The sequence below is a fragment of the Manacus vitellinus genome, unplaced genomic scaffold (assembly GCF_001715985.3).
Source record: "Manacus vitellinus isolate BGI_N305 unplaced genomic scaffold, ASM171598v3 scaffold_92_pilon, whole genome shotgun sequence".
Classification (NCBI taxonomy): domain Eukaryota; kingdom Metazoa; phylum Chordata; class Aves; order Passeriformes; family Pipridae; genus Manacus; species Manacus vitellinus.
The window spans coordinates 1010354-1026926 of record NW_021940877.1 but is presented as its reverse complement, the minus strand read 5'-3'; the positions used below and the strand labels follow the sequence as shown (position 1 = coordinate 1026926).

The 16573-nt window shown below is 48.9% G+C and overlaps 1 protein-coding gene across 1 annotated transcript; it reads right to left on the bottom strand.

The window, feature by feature from the left end:
• Positions 1-758: 758 nt before the first annotated feature.
• Positions 759-8254, bottom strand: LOC108642023 (paired box protein Pax-7-like). The gene is made up of 2 exons (XM_018086339.2): positions 8009-8254; positions 759-4318 (listed from the first exon to the last, which is right to left on the bottom strand). Exons 1-2 carry the CDS (start codon positions 8250-8252, stop codon positions 4203-4205), a joined length of 360 nt encoding a protein of 119 aa, XP_017941828.1. The 5' UTR covers positions 8253-8254; the 3' UTR covers positions 759-4202.
• Positions 8255-16573: the final 8319 nt, after the last annotated feature.

Below are 16573 nucleotides of genomic sequence, written 5' to 3'. Positions count from 1 at the left end.
GAAACCCACTTGGCACTGTTCCTTTCCCCAGGGATGGCAGGGCTCATCTGCAGGCAGGGAAGAGCTGTGGAGCTGAGAGAATGTCCCCAGAGCGTGTCCCTTCAGGGCTCATCTGCAGGCAGACATAGAGCTGACACAACATCTCTGAGTGTGTCCCTTTGCTCAGTGAGCTGTTTGGAGGAGGTGCAGAACAATGTTTGGGTTCCCTCAGAGCCACCAGGAGTTGAGTATCTGCTCAGTCCCTACTTGGTCGGTGTCAACCAGCCACGTCCACGTGTTCTTCAGGGTCTGATTTCAGGTCTGGTTTGACATAGTTTCAGAATCACAGAATATTCTGGTTTGGAAGGGACCCCCAGGGGTCACAAGTCCAACTCTCCAGTGAATGCCTGCTGTCCAGCACTGCCACTGCTACTCTTCCATGCTCAGTTTTGTTTCACCTTCAAGGTACCTCCCTCTGTTCTGTCCCCCCCTCCCGTCCCACCCCACCCCTGAGTTTGTCTCTTTTCAGCAGAACTGAGGTTGGCAATCCAAAAAACAAAACGAAACAAAACAAAAAAATACTTTGACTTTCATACATGAACGTACCTTAAAACAAAGAAACAAACAAACAAATAAAAAAAATCCCAAAATCAAACCCATCCCACCCCAAAGATTCTGGAATGTACTTTGAAAACACACAATAGGCAAATTTCTACAGTTCATCTCCCTTCCCCTTTTTTTACTTTTTTTTGGGAGGGTTTTCCTTTTTTTTTTTTTTTTTTTTTTTTTTTTTAACTAGCACGGCACTCACTGTGTTTTTTAGTATAAAAAAAATGTCAACTTTCTATAAACATACAGCACATGACCAAATTTCCAACTAATGTACAAAGTGCGACCACAAGGGAAAGGTCAGAGAAGAGCTATTTGTGCTAAGCATGGGGGGGTTTCATAGTCCTCTAAGAATCCTATTTACAGCAGTGCCCAGGTGGCCACGGACTTTCTGGCGAAGGTAACTGGCAAAGAGGTTCCTGCAGTGCTCCCTCTTTTTAATGGTTTTGATTTCTGGGTCCTGCACTGGGTGCTGAGCTCAGGTCGAGTCCTCCTCGCGAGCCCGTGCGGCGAGGACCGACCGTCCACAGGCGAGGGATCCCTGGAGATGTGTGTGCACAGCAGGGTGGGTAAGGGAACAGAGGAGATAAGAGCAGGACAAGCAATTCTCATGACAAACTGGAACTTTCCTTCTGGTTCAGAAGGCAGCAAGGAATGCATTGGGTCAGGAATTTCAGTATAAGGGATGAGGGATCACAACTGGCTGGGGCAGTAACAGGGCAAGAGATCACCAGCTACAAACCCCATGTTCCAGTGGCAATGAGGATGGAGGTTTGAAGGTGCTCCCAGGGAGGGAATCATCAGCATTTGGCCTCTTAAATACTGTTCAGTGTAAGAAAATGTTGGGCTCTGTTGTTTTAGCAGTTGGCTCAGGAGGAAGCTGAGGCACAGGAGCAAGTTCAAGCAGGTGCTTCAGTCACTGATACCTTCACTGGTGTCCATCATGGAGACACCCTTGATTCCCCACTTCATGTGTGGCTGGAGGTTACTGTTGGGAACGGCTTTTAAGCCAGAACTGGAATTCAACAGGGATCAGTTCTAACATGTAAACACTATAAACCAGTGGGGTTTTTGTTGCTTTCCAAGATTTCAAACTAGAGCAAAGCAGGGAGAGTCCTTCAGGTAACACAGCTCATCCAGGGAGTTTTGGCTACTCAGTCACCTGGAGGAAATCAGTCCCTTTGGCCTCACCTGTTCAAGCAGCTGTAGGTGCCACAGATTGTCCTGAGAAAGGGAATGAAGAATGCAAGTGCTTCAAAAGCTTTGTGATCCAAGGAATGTTTTTCACAACTAGAGAGAAGCTTGGTGTGTGATATAGCTGGACAAGCAGAAGCTGAATTGGGATTTGTGGAGCATAAAGGACAGGAATCAACCTCAGGATGCAGATGTCACCTCTCACAGGGCTCCTGCACAGACATATCCATGTGAGAGGCCAAGCTGGTGTATGAAAATGCTTTTGGGAATGTAGAGCTGGCTCTGTCAGAGCCGTAAAGCAAAGCTGATGGAAGCCATATGTGGCTCCAAGAGGATACTGGGCAACATCAGAAACCAACCCCTGCTTTGGCCAGGACAGGTACTTCTCCATATGGCTCAAGGGAAGTGGCTTGGTGGTTCATGATAAATGATGTTGGAGCAAGTTCCCCAGAAAAATGTTGTTTCAGCTGCAAAAACAAGAACAGGTTATTTGGGAAGAATGGAAGAAGCAAGAAAAGAGAGCAAGTGGAAAGTGTCTCCTTTAACAACCCAGGCCAGACTCATCCCACCTCATGATCCCTCTTTATCACCAGTGACCGAAAGCAGACATTCATTATCCTAGAAATATCAAACAGTAAGTGTATGATAAACTCCAACAGCCCATGGATGACATAAACACTGCCTGTTGTCACTGGACTTCACACACCAGCTTCTGGTGGCACAGATTCTGTGCATCCCAGTGTTTATCCCTGGGGCAGCTTTCCTTGCCCTCTCCACATCAAATGTCTTCAAGTGAATCCTCTCAACACAGGAAGGTGAGGGGAAAAAATCCATAATATTACATATCTGCTTAAGAATCATCAAGGATCATCCATCCCCACATGCAAAAGGGAAACTATTTAAACTGTGCTTATCTGAGCAGTGCAATGAGGTGACACAAAAGTGAGAGCACTGTTTTTCACTGCTGGAGAAGAGTGGGGTGACAAATCCAGAACAAGGTCTGGCTTAGAGAGAGAGAAAGAGAGAGAAAGAGAGAGGCTCTACCACCAAAATGGAAAGCAGAGGGAAGGGACCAAGAGACTGAGTTGTACAGAAGAGTACACGGAATGAGATGGGTGTGGGAAGAGCCAGGAGGAGGGATGGGGCAAACATTTCTCCTGGCAGCCAAAGGATAAGGAATGTCTCGGGAAGGTAAATATTTTCCTGCAGTACAAAGAGGTGCAATCTTGCATCTGAGAGCACCTTTCCTTCCAAGCTGCTGCTAGAAAGACTCTTCAGATCCCTTTTACCTCAGGCCAGGCCACATCCATCCCTCAGTGAGAGACTGTGGCAAAGCACCTCCAGACCAAGCACCATCTCCTTTCAGGTGAGCCCTGCAGAAGACCCTGGCTTTGCACACTGAGCTCACAAACACCTCTGACTCTGCACTCTCTTGTCTTTGCTCTCAGGGCCAACTCCTCTCCTGCTGAGAGAAGGAAGGGCCACCAACAGCCCTCACCCTTCTCAACCAGATGAGCAACAGCTCCTGTGCTCTGGGGTGTATCCGCTGCCCTTCCTCTGTGCTGTCCCATCTCCTGCTGCTCCTGGTGCCCACGTCCTTTCAGTGACAGTCAGCTCTAAATTGGTCCATAAAAGAAAAAGTAAATGTTGCTCATGCCTGTGCCCATCATCTCCAGCCCTCATGCAGCCATTTACATTTTCCAAAGGTCCCAGGCTGGATGGATTTCCATCCTGCCCCTGCTTAGCAGCAACCTGGCCCTGCTTTGGGAGGCCACCAGTGAGAACGGAGGGTAGAGTGGGGTGGGGAAATTTGCTGTCACTTTAATATGTGTTTTTCTGGGTTTGTTTGTCTTTGTGGTTTGTTCTTTTTGTTTTTAAACAAGTTCTTATATTTGGTCCATAGGTCTTCTGTGGTCCTGATTTGTATCACCCTTAATGATCAGCTTGGTTATTCCTTCCTATACATTCACCAAATTTACAGCAATGGAAAGAAAAGGAAACAAAATGAAACATTTCTCTTTTTTTTACAGAAAAAGAAAAAAAAAATCAATTTGGCTTTGACTATGCCAACTACCTAGATCAATGGAAAGTCCTTAAGTGTGGGCGAAACGCCATGGCCAGGTAGTTTAGTAGAGGGAGGGCATGAACTTGGGATTAATAAATGTACCCAACCCACTGTCTCTGGCCACAGGAGGAGTCAGGTCACAGAGGCCACAGCTGCCTCTGGAGTGCTCTGGAGGAGCTGGATACTTGGAGAGCCCTCCCGCTCTTTCCCGTCTCCTTTGCAGCTCAAGTTGGTGGAGGTGGAAGGGAATTGGGAAGGAGTAGGGTCTGGGTACAGGCAGATCTCTGGAAGGCTGGTGGTGTTTTCTCCAGTGGTTCCAAGTTGCTGGAGCAGGTTGTTGGCACAGTTGGACTCTTCAATAAGCTTGGCCTGTCTCTACTGGTAGGAGGCCCAGGACGGCGGAATGTTCTCCCAGCTTCATCCTGCGCTGCGTCGACAGACTCACATTCTTGGCCAGGTAATCAACAGCAGCTGAGGAGGAGGGGAGAAGAGGAAGGGTGAGAAAACGGCCCAAAATTAGCATTTAGTGGCTGTGGCTTTCAGCACTGAAGGGTGTGTAACCAACAGGCTCTCACAAGAGGGGCCCATCCCAGTGGTTGGCACAGGCATGAGGGTCCTGCTGCTCTCCTGAAGGAGATCACACAGAGGATGGTCCTGCCACAGACACGTGCAGGACAGACCCTGCAGGGGTTCAGCACACTGAGGGGTGTGCAGTGCCCTATGCTGCTGTGGGCCCCCAAACCTCTCTGTGAAGCCACTGAAAAGAGCTAAAATTCTACCTCTGCCATGGAAAATGCTGTTTCCAAGGGAGCTGCCTGAAGATGAGCCTGAGCAGAAGGCTTGGAATAAACCTTCCAGGCTCAGCTCCCTGTTGACAAAGCAGTTCCTGCTCTCAATGGGGAAATGATTCCAGAGATTTCAGTGGAAGCACACTAAGCCTGGACAGGGCTTGGACCTGACTCATCCTCTGGGCGCTGACTCAGCTCTGGGAGCCCTAGGCCTGCCCTCCTCCCAAGGGAAACTGCTTTCCCTGTCCCCCCCTGGGTGAGGAACAGCCCCAGCTCCTGAGGCGATGGCACATCCCAGCTCACCCGGCTGCCCCCTGGTCTGAGGGGGAAGAGGATGGGGGCAGGATGGTGACACTGCTCATTAGCTGAGCTTCAGTCAAAGTCTCTCCCTCTCCCTAACTGTAATGTCTCAAATTAGATTAATAAGGAGCTGGCAGGAGATGTACAATCGGTGCCAATGAGTAAACAAATTTCAGCCATCAACGTCTTGTCATCCTCCTGCCCCAGAGGAGGTCCCTTCCACACACAAATTCTTATTAGACTTGTCATATCTATTAGGATTCCTTTCACGCTTCTGCGTTCCATCACCAGCATCATTAACACAGCTCCGGCCTCTGGGAATGGCCAGGACCACATTAATCTGGCAGCCCTGCTCCTCGCAGGCAGGGCAAGTGCCAGAGGGAAGGCAGTGGGCTTGGCATGGGATGAGCTATCCAGGGCTGCAAGGAGGGAGCACAGAGCCCAAAAGCAGCAGTCAGGCCAGTGGAGCTGGACTGGTGCTCCTAGGACACCGGGCTCTGGAATGTTGCCTTGGGGTGTCTCTGGCTACAAGGGGGGTGGCCAAAGGATTAGAGCCCACGTTCTGCCTCTCATCCAGACCTTGTCATCCTGGTCCCCTGATGTTTCAGGTAAGCCCATTAAATGATGTCCTTGAGAGGCTGCAGGTGCAGAGGAATGTCCTTCCTCACACAGAGTGTGGCTGTGACTGTTCCTGTTGTCCCCTGTGCTCTGTGTGAATCCATGGGGAGCTTGGGAAAGGAGGGAGCTGAGGGCTCAGAGCTGGTCATTCTGCCCTGAGCAGTACTGAGCAAAATCTGAGAATCACAGAATCATTAAGGCTGGAAAAGCCGTCTAAGACCATTGAGTCCAACCATTAACCCAGCACTGCTGTGTTCACCTCTAAACCATGGCCCCAAATGACACACCTACACGTCTTTTAAATCCTCTCAGGAACAGTGACTCCACCACTGCCCTGGGCAGCCTGTGCCAGTGCCTCACAACCCTTTCCATGAAGAAATTTTCCCTACTATCCAACCTAAACCTCCCTTGGTGCTATTTTAGACTGGTTTTTTTTTTGTCCTGTCGCTTGTTACCAGGGAGAAGAGACTGACTCCCACCTGGCTCCACTCTCCTGTCAGGGAGAAATTGGAAATTTGATGGCAATCTAAAAAAAAATACTGAACTCCAAATATTGCTTTCTGTGGGTAGTGCCCATGGGAAGAGTTCAAAGGCACCAGGGTATCCCACGCCAGAAGTCAAGGATACAGTTGGTTGGTTCAATAGGGCGAAAGCCAAAATAAACCCATAAATTTACTGAAAGTCCTTTGGGTGTTTATTTGCTTATATGAAAGAGAAAGCTGTCTGGGTTTGTGTTTATAAAGCAGAGAACAAGGAGGAGAGAAGTGGGGAGAGAGAGAGATTCTCTGCAGGCCAGGTCTAAAGCCTAACAAAGCCATAGAGCTCTTAATTCCAAGCCCTGGTTTTGTCCCTTGTTACACAGAGCCTGCCCCCACCATAACAACCCCTCATTTTTATTATATCACTGTTCACTAAAAAGAGATTTGATACTTTTTTTGGTGCATCAGAGAAGGAAAAAACATATGATCTGAACTGAACACAAATAAATGATCTTGTGGAGGTCACTTTACACTGATGGGCATTTAAACAGCATTTGAAAAGAAGTGAGGAATTAAAAAGGAGGAGGAATTAAAAGTATCATGTATTAGCATGCTGCTAAATGCAACAGGCACTGAGAAAGACAGGAAAAATGTTGTTAAATCAAGGTCAACCTCATGTAAGTGATTGCTCTAACAGGACTAATTACCAATGAAAACTGTTTCCTTGCAGAGATTATTACAAACAGAGTGAGAGAAAAAAAGGAAAAAGGGGCAAATTAAACATAAATAGAGCTGTGTGAGGAGATTTTCATCAGCATATGGAGAGGCCCAAGTGAAAATTCCTGCAGCAAACCAAGACAAATCGTTCTTTCTCCTTTCTCCTCCTTTGCTAGTCTTTCTCTCCCAGAAAACATAGCTCGTCCTCCTTATTTTATTTTTTACACACATGGGTGTGACTAACGTCTTGCCCAAGGGAATCTTTATTGGAAATACATGGTATCGGAATTTGTTTAAGATTTTTATCAATAGCACGTGTGTCCAGCCTCACATCCAGAAGCGAGGGGAAGGTCAAGGGGTCACAGATCAAACTCCTGAAAAACAAAAAAAGGAGGGGTGTGGGGAAGCTGCTATTGATCCCGTCTGCAGCCACAGCCGGTTCTCATTTAGCTGGAGAAGTTAAAGACATTAAAGGGCTGTGACGGAGAGGGGAATAAAAAGCCACAGCCAAATGGAAGGAAAGGTCACTGAGGACAAGCTCTGGGCAAGCAGGAGCACTCCTGGAGGAAGAGGATGCACCTTTAACCCCCCCTGGCTCAGTGTCTCACACCAGCACACTCGTTACTGGTTTAACACGACAGGTGAGCCCTTTGCCAGGCTGACCCAGGATCCTGCAGCAGAACAGACCCTCCCAGAGTCCCTCTGCCTTTCAGCTCTCAGGGTTAGGTTCAGGATTACAATTCCAGCCTCACTCCAGGTCTCCCAGAATCCCAGCCCAGCTGACAGGCGCTGGATTATCGTGTTTTGTAGCAAAACCTCTGAGCATGGTCCCAAGCCTTGCTTTGGGGAGGGCAGAGGAGGAAGAGACACACAGTGTTCGGCATCACCAAGGGATGGCATCAAAATCCAGGATTTCCTTTCGCTGAGCAGGGTGAACATGTTGTAGGGCTTCTGGAGAAGTGAGAATTGGAGATGGAGAAGAAGAGGGGGCTGGAAGTCATCCTTCAATAATAGAAATGTTTCACCTAAAATATTTCAATTGGGACTTTTGAACTGGACTGCAAAGGTGTTGGGGAGGCTGTGAGGAGCAATCTCCACCCATGTCTGGTGAATAAACTCCCTTTTTCTCTCTAGATGGACAGATTTCCACAGGAATCCCTTCCAATACATAAGACGGTGTGGTATATCCACACCTTCTCGTGCTCCCTCCCTCTCCTCTCCTGCTCCCCATGCAGGGGGAATGTGAGCAGAGCACTTACTTTGTCCGTACTGTCCGTACTGGTATCCAGCCACGGGGTCCACGCTGTAGCTGGTGGTGCTGTAAGTGGGAGGGCAGTAGGACTGGGAAGTCGGGAGGCTGTCCACGGACTTGATGGAGTCACTGCGCTGGCTGCAGCTGGCAGAGATGGAGTTGGTGGTGTCCAGGCCACCGTGAAGGGGAGAAATGGAGAAGTCGGCCTGGGGCTGGGGAGGGACTCCGCTGGGATTGCTCAGGATGCTCATCACCTGGAGAAACACAGGAGACCACATGTCATGGCTGGAGGAGAAAGGGAGGGTGCAGCTGCCTTCATGCAAACCAGGGAGAAAAAAACCTACATCTAATGGTGCTCTAGAAAATACTGTATCAGAATTGGTTTGGCCAGGCTGGAGAATGAAGGTCTGCTCCCTCCAAATAACACCAGACAGACCCCACAGCTGGCTCGTCTGTGCCTGACATTTTATTTGAAAGCCCTTAACATGGAAAATGGAGAAGTTCCTTCACAGCACACTCAATCTCTGATCGTTTTTTTTGCTGCCCTGCCACAGCATCTGCTGTGCAAGGAGCACTGGAGAATGGAATAAACTTGGGACAAACCTGCTAGACAGGAACTGCCAGGACCCGGCACCCCTCCCTTCCTATGCACAGAAGAGGAGACACGTAAAACAGGGAGCAAAAATCCATATTTTCCGAAAGGGACAGTGCAGACACCCCCTTTCTTGGGAAGCTGGAGCAGGGCTTGCTTTGCCAAGATGACTAAACAAACCAGATGCAAACCCTTTCTGGCTTTGATGCAGGTTCAGCTTTAGGGACTGAAATGTCAAAGTTCTTTCTACCCTCAAATGTTAAAGGATAACAGGTCCTGGTCCAGCTCGTTTCAGTGCAGTGCTTGGTTTGAAAAGGTAATTAAATTCGCACACAATCAATCTTCCTGCTTTGAGACCCGAAACAGATGAACTATTTTTTTTCCTCTTTTGCAGCAAAAATGCCAGATTTGTTCCTGCGGGCGAGCTCGGGGCAGGGCTCTGCCTCTGCCCTTCACACGGGGACCTGATCCCGCCAGGCTTTAATGCAATTGCCTTCTGCACTCAGCAGAATCGCCCCGCGGCTGCTGAGTTCGGAGTGTAAAGAGTTTGCAGGAGGAAGGGAACTCCCGACGCCTCTCGGTTGATCCCCGGGCCGCGGAAGGGCGGGGGGAGAGGGGACGGTCCCCTCGGGGGGCCCGGCCGGCGCTCAGATGCCAAGCGGCTCAAAATCTCCGAATTTAGCATAACCTTATTGACATCAATTAAAGTGGCAAATTGGAAATATTTGGAGCCTGGCAAGTGGTAAAATGAGCCCTTTATCCCCCAGCAGCGGCCTGGTGAGCTATTGTGCAAGGGCTACATTCTCTGGAAGGACACAAGAGGGGTTGTATAGAGAGGGCAGAGTCTCCCCTTCCTGCTCACCCCGACACCTTCCCCATCCCTCCTCCCTCACCTTCCTGCCAGAGTGAGGGCTTATGCTGAAGGATCAGCTCCACACTGGCCTTTGCTTTCTAAAGCTTCTCCGCCCCCCGGAAGGACTCAGGAGTCCTGCAAAGATGCTTTCCCTTGATGTAAAACCACCTCCAGGCTCGTCCAACCTGAGATCCTTCCCAGGCATTTGTCTGGGAGGGGAATTCGGGAGCAGGGGTGGCTGGAACCCCATGGAGGAGGAGGCAGTGGGAGGGGGTTAATTAAAAAGCCTGGAAAAACAATCTAACCCCGACCACGGGGTTTGTCTGCAGTTGGAACAGAGACAAAGAAATGAGCTTTGAACAAGAACAAGGTAAGTAAAAGCAGCACAGTGGCAGCAGCACAGAGCTCAGACAGGGTTCATTTACCGTCTCCTCCTTCTGGGCTTTCAGCCTGCACTGAGCTTAGAGTTTGCTGCTGGTCTCCAAAAGTTAAAACTGGCTTAGCTGTCTCTACACCATGGGGTTAGACAGGGCCTAAAATACCTCCAGCTCTCCAGTCCCTCCAGGCACAGCTAATCACAGCCATTAAGCCTCCAGGTATCTGGATGAAGATGTTTAGCCCTAACTCTGCCAAAATGTGCCCGTGGAACTCCCTGCCACCACAGCCCAAAGACTGGGGGATGAAGAAAGGAAATTGCATTTAAATATGCAAGACAGTGGATTAATACACAAATAGGCCTGTCATGCTTTCCTGGGTGGATGTAACATAAACCCCTCTGCCTCAGGGCTTATGCAGTGGGGAAATCATGGAAGTGCAGCCTGGAGGTAGGTTTTCCAGCTGCAAAGTTATTTGTAGCCTTCCACTAAAGCCAGGTCATGAACTTTGATCTGGCTCAACCACAGATCCCCTGATCCCAGCAGCTGCAGGCAGAGCTCAGAGCTCTGGCATCACCTGGGCTGGAGGTGTCACACCTCTGCCCTGGTGGGCATCCAGGACACTCACACACACAGCAGCCACCAGACAGGACTGGTTTTCATTCACAAGCAGAATCTGATGTTAAAAACAATAAACATGCACAAAGCCACAGATGTATGAATTATGAGTTGTTTTTTGAAAGCTCCAGCTCAGGCAGCACAAAGCCAGGCTGTTTTTCCTTTCCATTCCTGAGCTGTCCAGGTCTGGAAGTGCTGCTTGGCTCTGGATGTGCTGCCTGCCCTGCCAAGCCCTGCAGGTGCAGAAAAGATTTCGTGGACTGTAACATGAAGGGCAACTGGAATCACTCATAGAGCAGAGGGTTTCTAGTCCTCTCCCTCCTGGCCATCTCCCCAGGAGTCAGTCAGCTGCTTCATATTACTCTGAGAAAATAAAAGGCTCTTGGAGCAAGCAGAAGTCACATTAACACTTCCTTCTAAAAGAAAGGGGGATGTAAAGCAATGCTGGTAAATGAAACCCAGATTCACACTCTTCAGATTCAGGGATCGGAGAAGACACTTGCACAAATCCTGCTAAAAAAAGTAATTGGCTTTAATCAGTCAGAATCAGGACTGATTCCTAATCCCAGCTCTGCTACTGACTCACAAGGGCTTGTGCAAGTCACTTCAGCTTGGACTCAGCTCAACTAACCTTAGTCATGTGAAGTTCCAGTCTCTGCTAATCCTCCAGAATCCCTCCACAGAGAGACTGACACTTCTGAAGGACAATTCATCCCACCCCAAGACCTCTTGGCGAAAAAGACAGGCTGAGTTTCCCTCTGGAAATCCAGGGTGAAACACAAGGGCACGAGCGTTTCCTCACGGTGATTCCAGACTGGATACAAGGCCGAAGAGAGGCTGGGGATGCACATCCCTGTGGATGCTCTCGTGGATGTGGGGGACTGGGACCTGCAGATGAAACCCGACAGAGGCTCTGGGGCTCAGCTGGGCCAGGAGCCCCAAAAGTTTTGGATTCCTCTTCAGCACTGACCAGGGGAAGGATTTGCCTTTTCCAGGCACTCTTAGAGCAACTGGGGGCCGAGCTCCCCTGAGACTCTGTTTGCTCAGGTTTATCAGAGAGTGGCATCTGATCTTGGCCACCCCAGGACATGAAGGTGTCAGGAATAACAAGAGTGAACCAGAGATTTCTATTTCCTCTCCACCACGTGGCCACCCAGCACAGATAACCCTGCACGAACCCTCCAGCCCTGGCAGGCCCATGTTATCTGGCTTCTTCTTTCAGCTGAATAAACTCATTTTCCAGGCAACTTTTGAACTGAGGAAAGTCTGAGGCATCTGGAGAAATCCCCTCCTCAAGAATGCAAAGTCCTTTTACTTTTTCTTTTTGACCTTGCTTTCTTATAATTTATTACTTCTTGGTGCATTATCATCACTAACTAAAAATCAATACACTCTTCACATCTGTAAGGTTTTATCTGGAGGGAAATCTGCTCCCTGTCCATCACTGTGATTGACAGCCTTGTCTTTCCCCTCCCTCTCAGTTGTCTCCCCCTTTCCCCATCACCTTCCCCTTTGCTGTTGTCCCAGATCAGTCACAGGCGTGACGTGGGCTCACACTTTGGGCTAAGTCAGCAACAGCCACAGTGCCAGGAGCCCTCAGCCTCATTTCTGCCCTTTCCAGAGGTTATTTGTCATGGGAAGAGTGGGTTGGGGTCCCGATGTGCTGGGGAGACCAAGGTTAATGCACAAAGACCATCCTGAATGAAAGAATCAGCTCCCCTCTCACCTCCTGCTGCCGCCTCCCTCCCCACCCTCATCTCTGCAGCTCCCCCCTGCTCCCCCCCGGGACGTTTCATCACTCTCTCCCATACTTTAAAAGAAGGGGAGTTAAAAAAATGTAATTAATTCCCTCCATTTCTGAGCTGGCCCTCAGGGCCTCCGGCCGCGGAAACTGTAGCAGGGGAAATGTGCACCCTTTATGATAAACGAAGGCGGCTTTGGAAGGGGAAGTGCAATTAGGACCTTCCATCTGTGCAATCAGGCTCCAGATTTTAGGTTGGGGGGGATGGTTGGGTGTGTTGGGGGGGCAGGAGGGGCTCGAGGGGCAGACAAGTGATGGGGAGTGATAACACAGAGAGAAGGGTTTGAGAGCACCTGGGAGGGAGCAAAGAAGTTCCATGACCAAACCTTGCCCCAGCAGACCTCTCTGGAACATCCTCAGAGTCCCCAAATTTTCTTCCCTGCCTTATCAGCTTGCTAAGACCCCCAGCTGATGGAGACATCGGGGCCTGGACCTGACAGGGTTTCTATGCACACCCTGTGATCCTGCAGTGCCCCGTGCCCAGGGAGGTGTTGTGAGGAGATCAAACTCCAGCAAACAAAGCCATGGGGAGGCAGGACGTGCCTGCAAACAGCATTTTCCAGAGTGACCCCTGATTCTGTGGCGTCTCCATTTCTGGACACTCAATTTGACACAGTGCAGAGCATCCAAAATCAGAGGCCGCCTTAGGAAAATGCTGTGTTTAGAAACTGCTGAGCCTGAATAAAGAGGGGACGGAAAGACCCACAACTCGCTGAAGGGCATCAACTCTGGAGGAGCTGCCGGGTGGTCCCAAAGGATTTCAGACTGGATACCAGGCAGGAGACAACAAGGGAAAACCAGAGGAAGGGTGTCCTGCAGGGGGTTAGTATTCCTGAGGCTGTGGTACTGCTTTCCTAGGAATGGGTAGAAATCCTCCCTCTTTGGGACAGGCTGGAAATGTGGTTAACTTGTATGACCTGATGTCACAACAGGCCAGAAGCACTGGGACATTCTGTGTTGTGAGGGGCGTTTAGAGGCTGAAATCTCTCTTTGTTTCAGCTTCTGTGGTGTTAGAACAGAATGGAAAGTCTGCCAGGGGCCTGATGGCTGTGATGGGAAAGGTGCTGGATCTTAGAGATTTACTCACAACACGGACCAGGCTAATGGTCCCTTCAGAGTTCCTCCATGAGATCTCTGTCATTTGTGGCTGATTCAGCTTTTGCTCCAGGTCAGTCATGCCCTGTCCTTCAAGACTGGTTTTAGCTGCTTGGTGGGGACCCAACTTAATCTTTCCCATCTTTCTTTTGCAGCCTGTTCACCTAATCTTTTCCCCCTCCCTTGCAGAAGGCAGCCCTTCGTCATATTAATGCTTTTTGATCTCTGTGGATTCATTTTCTCTTGGTGGGAAGAGGAAGAGTCGATTATTCTATACATACATTAAATGGAAACAAAATGAAGAGGTGACTGTAAGACTACTGAAAGCCAAAGAAAGAGTTAGGAGGAGATAAATACAGTTTCCCCAAAGATCTTCACTTGAAAGGAGGATAAATATATGCAAATATGCCCCTAGGTAGGACTAAAATGACTTATGTAGCAATCACTAACACTGCACTCACAAAACCAAGCAATTAATTTTGAATATTTTCTAAACCACTAGACCCAGCTGAGTTGTATCCCAGTATTCCAAACCAAACCAGTAAGTGCACCCATCAAATTTGCTGTTGCAATCAGGTCAAGGATCCAGACAGTGCTGTGCACTTCCTGCATCTAGAAAATGCCTGATATGGGCAATTGCAGTCCCTTCCATCTAATATTGCTTCCAACCAAATTTTGGAGCAAACTGGCACTTCAGGATATGGTTTAGTGGTGTTTGGTCAAAGGTTGGACTTGATGACCTTAGAGATCTTTTCCAACCTTAATGATTCTGTGATTCACATCACCCTCCTTTCAGGACAACATCCCTGTCTTCAAGCAGAGCCCTGGTTCATTTTTGCCAGAAATGAGGATGTGACTTAACTCTCTACTTTGTTTTTGTGGGGATTAAAGTTTAAGGAATCTGATGCTCCACTGTCTCATCTGCCCAAGTCTTTATAATCCATCCATCAGCACATGCTAAGGAGAACATGGAGTTCACACATCTCACAAGTCCTTCCTGCCACAGAAAGACTCCAGGGCTGGTGTGGCTGCTGCTCTACAGAGGAAATGTCTCTGTTTCCTATGTTAACCTTCCACAGTCCCTTGGAAAATGTGTGGTGGCCATGCAAAGAGTGGAAACCTGGGAATAGAACGCAATGTTCCTGAATTCTTTCATTCCCTACACTCCCCTGGGACAGATCAAACCAGACCCCCTCAAAGTGGTCACAAACAGTTGCAGTTTGGCAGCAAACAATAAACCCAGAAACATCATCAATGCCTTCCAGTGACTTCAAACATCTGCAGGATGTTTCAGTGCCGCAGGGGAGGGGTCTGGGACACAGCAGGTGAAATGGAGATGAGCACTCGTGTCCTAAAATGACCCTGTTTCATTGGATGGATGAAAAGCTGCCACACACTGATGATGGAGAGGGCTCAGGGAATGCTGGGAGTGGGATGGAGCTGGGGATGTGATGAAGAGCTGCAGCAAAGCAGAGCAACAGGGGCTGCACGAGGAGGGGATCGGGAAAAAAAGGCAGTGGGAAGTTATTACCTGATTGTTCAGGGCTATGGTGAGGTTCCACCTGGAGCACTGCATCTTGTTTTGGGCACCCTGCTTCTGTAGAGATGTACAAATTATGGAGAAGGTCTACAGAAAAGTTTCTAAGCTATACAAAAGAATGGGAACGTCTTAACTACAGGGGTGAGAGAAATGGCTTGAGTGTGGATGGTGTGGGAAAGAGGAGGGGGCTCTTCCCGCAGTGGAAATGCCACAGGGGAACCAGAAGCTCCACGGGGCCATAGATCCAATAAGGGCTCTAAGAAATCCTGTGGGAGAAGTGGAATTTGGAGGGGAAGGGGGGAGGAATCACTGTGAACAGGAATTACGTTAAAAGCTGCTTGATCTAGAAACAGGAGCCACTATCCCTGGCATTAGGGCACCAAACTCTGCTGTCCCTGAGATAAGAGCAGGTGGAAAAGGCTTTAGCTGGCCGGATAACCAGAGGAAATCAAAAGCCATGCTGTGCCAGTGTGGGGTGGTAGAGGTAAAGGGGGTCCCAGTTCTACAGGCATCAATTTCACTAACAAGGAAAACCAGAAGACGTGGGCTCCTCCCTCCCAGAAACAGGAGAAACGTAAGCAAAAAGGCAAATGAGCACCTTGACATCTCAAAACTATCAAAGGGCTTTGATTTTCATGCCTTGCTGAGCAACCCCCTCCTGAAAATGGCCAGTTTGTGCTTTACCAACCATCAGCACCATTATTTGACTGATGTTACCTAAGCAGGAAGGGTTTTACCTGATTAAATTGGAATTGCTAAGATATTTTATATAGAATAACCAAAAGAAGGCCAATGTTTCCCAAATGTGCTGGTCAGCAAATTGAGCCACCCCATCCCCCTGACTTCTGTGCAGCAAAGTCACCACAGGCAAACTCCACCCTGATGCTGCTCTCTTCTTTAATATATTTAATCCTACATTTCTCTGTGAAGACCGAGTGAATATATTAGAAAGGAAAGTCTCCATGGGAAAATCCCTCTGTTGAAATATGGAGCATCTCTGGGATACTTCACACACAGCATTAACTGCAGGAATATGAATCTTGTGTGTGGAGTTTTGGAACTCACAAAGTCACTCGGGTGAGAAAGCAGGAAGGCACAACCACAGAAAACTGGAATTCCTAACATTTCCAATCCCCAAGCATTTCCAAAATCAACAGAAGCACTCGGGTTAGTTTTGGGTCGGGAAATGGGCTGGGCTTGTGTCTTCTGCCTTCCTGGGTAAGCTCAGACCTGCTGATGGCAGACAGGGAATGAAAAGCTTTTGGGGCTTGGAGAGAGATACAAAATAGCAAGAAATTAACAAACACATCCAAGGTTTCGTGCTAAATCAGCCCTAAATCTATGGCTGGGGTGTGAGGAAAGGTAGGGAAAGGAGACCCCGCAGCACAATCAGGTCCCAGCAAATTAAAACTGCTTTAGAAATACCTTCTATTCCTCTCTTCAGCAGCCTCACGGCAGCAGAGACTAACAAAGACAAGCCAAAATTCACAGAAAGGTCTCCTCTTCCCCTCCTCCCTTTCCACTTGTCTCCCTCCTTCTGTTCCGACTCCCCCGTTCTCAGCTGAGCTGCTCTGGGCTCGCTCTCTATCGCAGCCCCCCGCGGACACTGGTAATGGAGTGCTGGGGCTGACTTACTGCTTCCAAACAAGATTTCCTGAGATCCTTTGAGTCCTCTCCATGCCCCCCCCGCGCCTGATTT